At 39.0% G+C, this 12,003-nt stretch overlaps 1 protein-coding gene across 2 annotated transcripts in view; it reads right to left on the reverse strand.

Moving 5' to 3' along the window:
* Positions 1 to 12,003, reverse strand: part of SLAIN2 (SLAIN motif family member 2) — a 70,903-nt gene that overhangs the window by 18,550 nt on the left and 40,350 nt on the right. Inside the window, exon 7 of one of the 2 annotated variants that reach the window (XM_070396984.1) lies at positions 3,444 to 3,521. The exons of the other annotated variant lie outside the window; for it this stretch is intronic. Coding sequence (XP_070253085.1) covers positions 3,444 to 3,521 — 78 coding nt within the window. The remainder of the gene's footprint in view (positions 1 to 3,443; positions 3,522 to 12,003) is intronic. 2 annotated transcript variants of the gene reach the window in all.

Genomic DNA, 12,003 nt, shown 5'->3' on the forward strand with positions numbered 1-12,003 from the left:
CTTCAGGGCAAACCAGCCAGCCCCCAGGCCTCTATCCTATATAGTAAAAGGGTAATATGCCTCCCAGCACAGGGATCAGCGGAGCCACGAGGCCTCCTGGCACCAGATCAGCATGACAGGGGGCAGCGCCCAAACCCCCTGATCGCCCTGCGGCTCTGTGTGTGACAGGGTGCGGCGTCCCAACCCCCTGATCGGCCCTGCTCTGTGATAGGGTGCAGCGCCCCAATCCCCCCCCTCCCCCCAGGCCCTGCTCTGTGTGTGACAGGGTGTGGCGTCCCAACCCCCTGATCGGCCCTGCTCTGTGGGTGACAGGGGGCGGTGCCCTAACTCCCCTATCGGCCCTACTCTGTGCGTGACAGGGGGGAGCTCCCCAACCCCCTGATGGGCCCTGCTCTGTGCGTGACAGGGGGGAGCTCCCCAACCCCCTGATGGGCCCTGCTCTGTGCGTGATGGGAGGGGGGCAGTGCCCCAACCCCCTGATTGGCCCTGCTCTGTGAGTGACAGGGGGCAGTGCCCCAACCCCCTGATGGGCCCTGCTCTGTGAGTGACAGGGGGCAGCGCCCTAACCCCCTGATTGGCCCTGCTCTGTGCATCACAGGGGGTGGCGCCGCAACCTCCCCATTGAACCTGCCTTGAGTGTGACAGGGGTTGGTGCCCCAACCCCCCAATCGGCCCTACCCTGAGCGTGACTGAAGGTGGCATCGCAACCTCCCAATCTGCCCTGCTCTGTGCATGACAGGGGGCGGCACCCCAACTCCCCAATCAGCCCTGCTCTGAGCCCGACCAGGGGCTGCACCTAGGGATTGGGCTTGCCCTCTGCCACTCAGGAGCAGGCCTAAGCCAGCAGGTCGTTATCCCCCGAGGGGTCCCAGACTGCGAGAGGGCACAGGCCAGGCTGAGGGACCCCCTCTTCCCCCCCCCCCTCTTCCCCCCCCCCCCCAGTGCACAAATTTTTGTGCACTGGGCCTCTAGTATATATATATATACACACATATATTTTAATCCTTACCAGAGAATATTTTTCCATTGATTTTTAGAGAGAGTAAAACAGAGAGGGAAAGACAGAAATACTGATGTGAGAGAAACACATCGATTGGTTGCCTCCTGCACGAGCCCTGAACAGGGCCCAGGCCGGCGAAGAGCCTGCAACTGAGGTACGTGCCCTTGATGTAATTGAACCCGGGACCATTCAGTTCACAGGCTGACACTCTATCCACTGAACCAAACCGGCTAGAGCAGCAGCCGTATTTTTAAAAAATTTCCCAAAACAACAGACGAGGGAACTCTAGAGCTGTAAAATTAGAAAATCTTAAATCAAGCTCTCTTTCTAAATGTTTAGAAAAACAAATTTTGCAGAAAAAACAGCAACAGAAACAGTTGGAGGCTAAATCTCACATCCTATATAATAAAAGCCTAATATGCTAAGTTCCGGTTGTCTGTTCAACTAATCAAAGCATAATATGCTAATGATATGCCAAGGCCACTCAACCGTTTGCTATGACTTGCACTGACCACCAGAGGGCAGACAATCCGACTGGTAGGTGAGCTTGCTGTTGGGGTCTGGCTGATTGGGACTGAGTAAGATAGGCTGGACATGCCCTGGAGCCCTCCTGCAGTCCCTCCCCTGCTGGCCAACCTCCCACGTCCCTCCCTGGCCCTGATCGTGCACCTGTGGGGATCCCTCAGCCTGGCCTGCGACCTCTCACAATCCGGGACCCCTTGGGAGATGTCAGAGAGCCGGTTTCGGCCTGATCCCGAAGGCCAGATATATATGTATATCATGCACCAGGCCTCTAGTAATATTATAAGAAAAAAGAGAGAAACAAAATGCTTTTAAGGAGTTGACCCACGAGCTGAATCTGGGCAACTGGAGGCTCCTCACTGCCTCCCGTCCTTGGAATGTGCATTCCTGCTGGTCTTTGCTCCTCCAAGAACCTGCTCCAAGGATACAGCCTTGAGACAGAAATTTGAGTCCATGACTGAACCCAGGTAAGGACTTTCTGTGTAAACTTAATGTTCTGGTGGGTGGGTGTGGATATCTGGAGACCTGCCTTGTAAGGAGTTCCCTGCCACCTACCAATCTGGAGTGGTCTGCCTCTTTCTTCAGTCTCTCCTTGCGCTCCACATAAGGGGTCTAATTTCAGATTACATCTGGAAAGTTCATGAGGAGGTTGCAAACCAACACATTTCTATTAATGCTGGAAACCTGCCAGAAATCATGTCTCTCTCTCTCACACACACACACAAAAAACAGTAAAAATTCAAATCTAATATTTCAAATTCTAAAAACATTTAAGAAAAGTATACAAGCGATAAAAGAACATAATATCAAGATAGAAAACAATAAAAAATGAGGTGAAGGAACACAAAAGAATTAGACATAAAATAAATAATTTCAAAATAAAGTCTAAAGTAGAAGGAACACTAGTCAACATACATAACAGATTATACTTTGTAAGAAACAGACAATAAAAAGAAACTTTAAAGTGAAAATTATACTTAATCCACCAAATCACTGCTAAAACTTTTGCATCAATGAATTTGCTAAAACATCTATTTCAGTACTTTTGTAACCATATTAACAAAATTTTTTTTTCAACAAAGCAAATCTCAAACTTCCTCTTTAGTGCTTTTTATCCTCCTTGTATAACTTTGTTCTTTATTGAGCTCTGAAGCGATAGGAGACCCATATATCCTGGATAGAAGAAATATTTTTCCTCATTGCTGATATGTTTTCTGTCCCACCTCCGCTGAGGTTTCTATTCATTAGTACTGCTGGTATAGCTGACCCTGTGCTCTTTCTCCTAACTTGGCTTCTTTCTAGCTGCCCAGACATCCAATCTCTTAGAACCAATGTCCAACCTTCATATATTTCTTCAACTCTCAGGTTTTAAGAATATGGAGCTACCACTCCATCAATATTCCAAACATTATCAGTTAATCACAACAATGTCAATTTAACTTATAATGTGAAAGCATTCCCATGTCATTCTACAGAAAGTCAGAAGAAAAAAAAAGAAAGTCAGGAGAAAAAACATTACATACAAAATGTATGTCATTTAGCTCATTTTAAAGCATTTATTAGTTCACCTAATATTAAGTTAAAACAATGACCTTCAGTTTTAGGTTAATAAGGAAAAGATCAATTCTCTAATATTAAATGCTATGTACCACTTATTCCTTTCAGAATGGCATCCTGCCCGGCCAGTGTAGCTCAGTGGTTGAGCACTGTCCTATGAATCAGAATAGCATCCCAATATATATCTCTGTAGAAAATTAGTTTATCCAAGTAACAAAGAATGAATTAACATCATTTTATGATTATTATTAAAAAACTAAAATGTGGCCTACAGACATCAATGACTCAGTATGCCAAAAGGTTTAAGATTTAACTAACCTGACCATTTCCTGAAATTTAAAACTTAGTAAGAGGCTGTAGTTACCTCTTTTTGTAGATGAAGTTTGAAGCAACTGTTTGGCTTTGAGGGAAGTACGAGGCAAATTTTTCAGCCTTTGCGAAGCTGTTGAAAAATAAGGAACTGTAATATTTGCCTGAAAGAACAAGATAAAGGCTATAGCTTCTGTAAACTTGAATATTTTAATACAAACTTGAAAATTTATCAAGACACAGAAACCATAAGGTGAAAATATGTTAGAATCCTGGAAGCAAAGAAATTGTAAAGTGATGCTTAGTGAATTAAATTGGAAAGAGAAGGGGATGAAAATCTTAGTACAAAGTACATGTTTTCAGAAATAGTTTCTTATAGATGAGAAAAACCTATGATATGTAAACTGATCAAAATATCAAAGAGAAATCAAACCACCAGCAAACATGCTACAGATGCAAAGAATAGAAAGCTAATTAAGTAAAAGTGATGAACACAAGCACACAGTAAAGAATAAAATAAATGTAGTACTTGTTCAAGGCAAAAAAAGCAGACTTCAGCAAAGCAAATCTTGTTAGATGAATTCCCCTAACATGAAACAATCATTCTCATACTCAAAAAGGAAAAGAAAACTCAGAACCAGGCAGGTCCTCAATGGAGTCACAATCTAATGCCTTTCATATGTTCAACATCATCTTGTAGAATACAACTAAGTTGTACTTTAGACTTTGTGTAGCAAAATATCTGGGCTGTGCACATATGCATATGGGGTGGAAAGAGTGTATGTGTGTGTGTGTGACAACTGAGGGGTTTGGAGGAGAGTCAGAGCATCTGCTTTTTAAAGTAATCAACGAGGAGTTCTAAGCTTTCTTCAAAACTCTGAATCTATTAATTGCAATAAAACTCTCAAAATTGGCATGTAAGTAGCAGCCAGAGCCATCCACAGTTATGGTTCCTATGAGCTGATGAGTCCCACACCTATCAGTGCAAGCACCTATTTAAGTGGCTTTAAAATTTCACTCAATCAACATGAAGTCAGACTTGAGATACCTCTAAGACCTATCTACCTACGTACCTATCTATCTATCTATCTATCTATCATCTACCTACCTATCTATCATCTATCTCTCTATCTATCTATTTATCTCTCTCTCTCTCTCTATCTATCTGAATATAGACAGATAGATATAGACAGACAGAAATCTGGCCAGAGAATAAAAATCACTGGGTTGAGAAAGGGAAACTTGATATATCATCAAAGAGAATTAAGAATTTCTCTTTCACTCTATTGTTTAACCCTATCAATGCTTTCTGATAGTAAACATTTTAAAAAAGTAAATGTATTTGATTTCATATTTTATAGCACTCCACATTATTGTAGCTAAGTAGTATTGTATGCTAACTTAAATATTAGCAGGCAGACTAGCAAAAAATTCTCCAGCCCTAGCCCTGGCTAGTGTGGCTCAGTTGGTAGAGCATTGTCCCATGCACCAAACGGTCATGGGTTCGACTTCAGTAAGGGCACATACCCAGGCTGTAGTTTGATCCCCGGTCAGGGCATGCACTGGAGGCAACCAAATAATGTTTCTCTCTCACATCAATGTGTTTTTTTTCCTCTTTCCCCCTCTCCCTTTTTCTCTCTCTAGAAGTAATGAAAAACATAGCCGTGGGTAAGGATTAAAAAAAAAATTCTCCAACCTAAAACAATCAACTTTATAATGTATTACCTCATATATATCCCACAGAAATACAGGATGCTATATCATCACTGAATATTCTTCTTTTATATATTTTTCACACATGCTTCCAACCATTTATATTTTCATTCATTTATTCATTCATTTGTTCTTTAAAATAATTATATGCTTTATTCCTGATACTATTTTAGGTACAATGGATTCAGTAGCTAACTAGAGACAAAGTTCCTACTTTCATGGAACTGCTAATATTCTAGGAAAGGAGAAATAGATAATAAACAAAGAGTAAAATAGTTTCTATGGAAAAAATTAAGTAGGAAAGGGGGGCAGGAAGTAGGAGACAAGTTGCAATTATAAATAGGGTGATCAGGAAAGATTTCCCTAAGATGACATTTGTGCAAAGATCTGAAGGAAGAGAGTCACATAGGTACCTGGGGAAAGCATTCTAGACAAAAGGAAAAGCAATGGTAAAGGACCTGAGAGGTAGGAGTGCCCCTAGTATGTTGGAAGAATAGGAATTAGGCCACTGTGACTGCAGGGAGTAAATGAGGACAAATGGTAACCAACTAAATGTATGTTGGCAATCCACAATGTCTATTAACCATTAAATTTTTATATGAGGGGTTAATATCAAATATCATCTTTAATCAACTGTTTTTGAAAGGTTCTACTTAAATAACTATGATGATTCCAACAGATCTTATTTATCCCTCAGGTTTCTGGGGTGATGTCACAATGGCATCTATACACAAGTGAAAACTGTCGGATGGTAATATGAAGAATCAGACTGCAAGTATAATCAGTCAATATATTCTAAATTTGCCTAATAAAGACAGAAATGAACAATTTTCATAGGATACCACATAGTCACGTTATACAAATAAGAAAAATTAAATTTTAATCTAAATTATCAATCTGAAATTTGATCAATTTTACAAATACAAAATCATTTTTAAATGACAACATGTAATAGTTAAACTGAGTCTCCAAATCTTCCTAATAAAATTTAGTATTAGTTGCTTTAAAATATTTATGGTTTCCCTGGTTCCTCTTTTAATACTCTTATATAATTAAAGACTAATATGCTAAGTGACCGTTTGACCAGTCACTATGATGCGTGTCTGACCTGGTGTCTGACCACCACGGGGCAGACGCTCCGACCGGTAGGTTAGCTTGCTGTTGGGGTCTGGCTGATTGGGACTGGGCAAGATGGGCCAGACACGCCCTGGAGCCCTCCTACAGTCCCTCCCAGGCCCTGATAGTGCACTGGTGGGGTCCCTTGGCCTGGCCTGTGCACTCTTTCCATCCGGGACCCCTCGGGGGATGTCGAAGAGCCAGTTTTGGCTCGATCCCCACAGGGTTATTTATATAATTTCAAATTAGCAAGACGTGACTGTGAGAAGCAAAGATAGCACATTATTCTCTCATGCTACCATTATTTAGGCTAATGTTCTCCTCTACAAACCAACTCCGAAAACCTCTGTATTTCAGTTAAAAATATAACACCATTTTCCAAGTCATTCTAGCTCAGTTTTCTTTAAATTCCATTATTCATTCCTGTAGTTCTACAGATCTATCCCTTCCTTTACATTCCCACTGTTTCTTAAATACCTAATTCAGACCGTCATCACCCTATGTTTAGACAACAGTCTCTTTTGGTATTCCTATAGCCAAATCTTTCACTTCTTTCATGTGCATCAAGGGAAGGGTGGTGAAAATGCCGCCCTCCACCACACCACCCCCAAGTGCATACAATAAGTAGGTATGCTGTCTGTAAGAAAATTTGGAAACAAAAATAAAACTAGCTTTTTTTTTTTATCATCATGTCCCAGCAATAATAATGTCAATGATAAAATACGCCTCTCTGAAGAAAATATTTGTTGGCCTTAGTTATAAACAATGGCTGCAAGGTACGCTTGAGTTTTGTGTGTTTTTTTACTAATCCTCATTTAAGGATATTTTTTCCATTGATTTTTTAAAAAATATATTTTATTGATTTTTTACAGAGAAGAAGGGAGAGAGATAGAGAGTTAGAAACATTGATGAGAGAGAAACATCGATCAGCCGCCTCCTGCACATCTCCTACTGGGGATGTGCCCGCATTCCAGGCACATGCCCCTGACTGGAATCGAACCTGGGACCTTTCAGTCCGCAGGCCGACGCTCTATCCACTGAGCCAAACCAGTTTCGGCTCCATTGATTTTTTTAGAGAGAGCTGAAGGGAAGGGAGAGAGAGAGAGAAACATCAATGTGAGAGAGACACATCGATTGGTTGCTTCCCACAGGTGCCCTGTCTGGGACCTGGGCCAGGGATTGAACTTGGAACCAAGGTACATGCCCTTAACCGGAATTGAACCCAAGACTCTTCAGTCCAGAGAGAGGGCCAATGTTCTAACCACTGAGAAAAACTGGCTAGGGTGACACTTGAGTTTTAATAACATATATATAGCTTGAAATTGGCACATTTGAATATTTATCCTTTAATAAACAATACATTTCATATAAAAGGTACTTAGGAGAACTCCCAGTTATAAAGTCTCCCCTGGCATAGGTGGGCTCAACTACATGTTTCTTTCAAGAGTAAGCTCATAGCAATTTGAAATCATGCTCACTTCAGCAGATTATGTGCCCAACCCCTGTGGTACAATAATATATTCCTATATTTAAACAGATTAGAAATAAACAATAATGGTACAGCGATTATAAAATCAATGAAACAGAATATTAGTCCAATTCTATCATTATATGTGACTTTGAGTATGTATTTAATTTTTCAAACTGTGAAGACATTTAAAAATCATTGCACTTGATTTCCAAAGGAATAAAGACATAAACAGTATGGCAATTTCTGAATTTAGTGTAAAATGGGATTTTTATGAATCTCTGCCAAACTTATCTTTACTTTGAACATTTTCCCTATTTGTATAGCAGTTGCTTCATTAAACAAAAGACAATCTCAAAACCCAAACCTTTTAGAATTAAAAATTGAAGACTGTTCTTCAATCAATATGAGTAAAGATAATTAGATAAATCTGGGTATAGTGTGTATTGAGCCTAAATAAAAGATAAATTCTAAAGAAATTGACAAATTTTAGAAGTTAAGCTGTAATATGCATTACTGTGCTCAACCAATATGTAAAAATATTTTTTCCTTTAAAAAATGTATGTTGATTTTATTATTTTTACTGAGTTATAAAATAGAAAGTTCAATAAAAGAATATTTTCATTGTCTGCATTTTTCCCTAGCCTTTATTATTATTTAAAATGTTTTTTTAAATATATTTTATTGATTTTTTACAGAGAGGAAGGGAGAGAGATAGAGAGTTAGAAACATCGATGAGAGAGAAACATCGATCAGCTGCCTCCTGCACATCTCCCACTGGGGATGTGCCCTTGACCGGAATCGAACCCAGGACCCTAGTACATGCCCTTGACCGGAATCAAACCGGGACCCTTCAGTCCACAGGCCGACACTCTATCCACTGAGCCAAACCGGTTTCGGCTTTAAAATGTTTTTATTGATTTGAGAGGAAGGGAGAAGGGGGGAGAGTGGCGGGGGAGAGTGGCGGCGGGGTGGGGGGGGGTGGGGGGGGGTGGGGGGGGAGGAAGGGAGAGAGAGAGAGAAAGAGAGAGAGAGAGAGAGAGAGAGAGAGAAACATCCATCAGTTGCCTACCTCCTCTACACACCCTGACTGGGAACCAAACCTGAAACCTGGGCATGTGCCCTGATCGGAAATCAACCAGCGACCTTTCAGAGTACTACAGGATACTCAACCGAGCCACACTGACCAGGGCCCTAGACTTTTTTATTACAACTCATCCCACTTAATTATTTAACATAATTTTGCCATATAGGGGGATTATTAAAATAATCTTCACAGTTGCCAAATACTAAGTAAGCCACTACAAATGAATGTTAATTACTGCTAAGTAAAATGACCCTTGTCCCCGACACCCCAAGACATTTTGCTTGCGTACAGATTTCTTATTCAGAGTCATCCTTCAATCCTCTCCCTCTCCTCCTCCAATCTTCTCAGTGTTACCAAGTCACATATCATCTATTTCATTTTTAAAAAGTCATCCAGTTCTTATCACTGCCTGTACCACTGCCTTTGTTCAGATCATTTTTTGCCCAGATTATGCAATAGTCTTCTAAGGTCTCTCAACTTTAATCCATTCTCTACATTGCTACCAAATTGAATTTTCTGAGAATAAACTGATTAAAAGCCTATCATTGTTCCACACACTTATAGGATAAAATTAAACTTCTTAATATGAAACTTAAAAACTCCCACAATCTGTCCCCTACCTACATCCCATCCTTAAGACTTCATTACTGATCTCACTGTTGGGAAAACTGCGCCTCCTTTCTTGATGTGGCAACACATAAAATCCTCTTAGGCTGGCTGAGATTATCTTTCAAAATCTTTCCTGTAAACCTCTTCACACTGCTGAGATTAATGCCCTGTTCCCACAGAAGTTCCTGCCTATCACTCCCAACTATTGAAGTGCTCAGCTGTCTCATTCACACCTATATTCCAAGTGCTTGGAACATAATACACACCCAAAATAAATATCTGTTGAATAATTAAGAAACACATAAGTGACTGACAACTGTATAAACTAACCATTCAAGATCCTCTACAACTGAGGTCTATTCCATTGGTTCTCAAACCTGAATATGCCCCAGAATCAGTTGACAGAAGACACTTCTAAAAAAATAGAGATTCTTGTCCCCATCCCAGATGTATTCAATCAAATTTTCCAGAAACAAGGGCCAGAAAAACTACATTTATAAAATTGCTGCAAGATTAGATAACTGACCCAACATCACTGCACTACTTATGCTTAACTGTTCCACAAATATTTCATTCATTGTTTTAATAACCCATTACACAAATTTACCATGGCATTTATTTCAATTTATGTTTTATAATTACATAAAATTCAAATGTAACTTTCTAGTGTTTTGGTTCCAAGCAAAATCTGCATGAAAATTCCTTCCCCATGGACCTCTGGCTATGGGTAAGGCTGTCTGACAATTGGTCCTATGTACTTTTTCTCTGGTGGTATACTCTGTACACTATATAAAAATATTCTTTAGCCGAAACCGGTTTGGCTCAGTGGATAGAGCATCGGCCTGCGGACTGAAAGGTTCCGGGTTCGATTCCGGTCAAGGGCATGTACCTGGGCTGCGGGCACATCCCCAGTGGGAGATGTGCAGGAGACAGCTGATCGATGTTTCTCTCTCATCGATGTTTCTAACTCTCTATCTCTCTCCCTTCCTCTCTGTAAAAAATCAATAAAATATATTTTAAAAAATATATATTCTTTAATTTGGCTAAATGTAAGCCATGGATAAATATTACACTGAATGATTTTCTGGCAATTCACAAAGAATCATGCTCCAATAAAGTTATCCAAGAATATTTCCAAGATGCCTACTCATTTGCAGTCAGGTCAGCATGATGTAATCCAAACCATGATTGGGAGGAAATCAGGAGACTCAGAGAAGAGGGAGTAATTTGGCTTGGTTTTGCCACTTTTCTAGTTATATGATGTTGTACATATAATTTATATGGATCTCTGCTCCCTCTCTATAAAAATAAAAAATGTGTTGTTATTATGTTTAAATGAGATAATACATGTGAAAGTAAACATTTTAAAATACTAACCAAAGTTTGAAGTTTGAGTATTACTTTTCTTAAACCAACAGATTGTCTTGGATTTTTCTCCCTTCTCTTCCCTTATCTCTGAACAAATAATTCCTGTATTTATCTGAAAACTAAGCTTTCTACTAACTCATGCTCCAGGAGTCTTAGAAAGCAGGACACTGGTCTTTTGAAAAACTCTGACAAACATTCCTTCCTGTAGCTGGAGAAACTGAGAAACAACATGTAACCACGACTTCTGCAATGCTCTGGTTTTCTTAAACTTTTTAAGTTATGCACATTTTCCAAATATATGGGTAAAAAATTAGTAAAGCCATAAAAATGAAAATATATAAGAACTCTCATAATATTCATATTTGAATGCCAGCACCCATAATAATGCAGCCACAGCAAATAAGCATATAAAAATAGTGATTGGCAGAGTAACAAGGCAAAAGAAGTGGTCCCTTAGGTGGAAATAACAGCAACCTTGCAAAGTTAGGTTCATGCAGATCAGCAAGTCAGAACCAAAGCTTTATCATTTAAGAGCTGGAAAACAAATACTTAAAACAAAATGCAACATTCTTTATACTAACTATACAAAAAATAAAAAATACTCATTCATGAATAAAGTGTATAAAACTTGCTATTATATTTATAATGATATACCAAAATAAAAAGGCTATTAGGTAAGCAGTATGTAACACACACGCTAATAAAAATACTTACACATATAAAGTTTTATGTATCAAAGATATATGTAAAATTTTAAGAAATATAGGTAACATATTTTGCTTGATAATATATTAATTTTAAATATGAAGCTTTAAATATTTTTATAAAACAAACTTTAATGTTTAAATATGCAAATATTCTGGATTTACTACTTTGCAAATACATTTTTGTGAACAGTGCTATTCTACACTAAAATGTTTGTGACATTTCAATTACAAAGAAGCTTCACTACAGCTACAAATATAAAAATAAACAAGTATATGTAATTTTAAAAAAAGGATGGTACCCCACTTTCTCTTCTGCCTGTAAATTATTCAAATATTGAGACACACCATTATGAAACTACATACATATTTAAACACTTAAAAGTAAATTAGTAATTAGATTTTTTATGCATCCCTATATTTTTTCCTTAATTATCAACTGTTGGGAAAGAAAATTTAAAACTAATTCATCTACAGAAAAAATTCTAGGGAATCAGCAGGTGATTATTCAGTGGTAATTCTATCACTAGAGATGGCAAGTAATTATAAA

The sequence above is a fragment of the Myotis yumanensis genome, unplaced genomic scaffold (genome assembly GCF_028538775.1).
Source record: "Myotis yumanensis isolate MYYU_CA2020_CCGP unplaced genomic scaffold, mMyoYum1.0.hap1 SCAF_1, whole genome shotgun sequence".
Taxonomy (NCBI): domain Eukaryota; kingdom Metazoa; phylum Chordata; class Mammalia; order Chiroptera; family Vespertilionidae; genus Myotis; species Myotis yumanensis.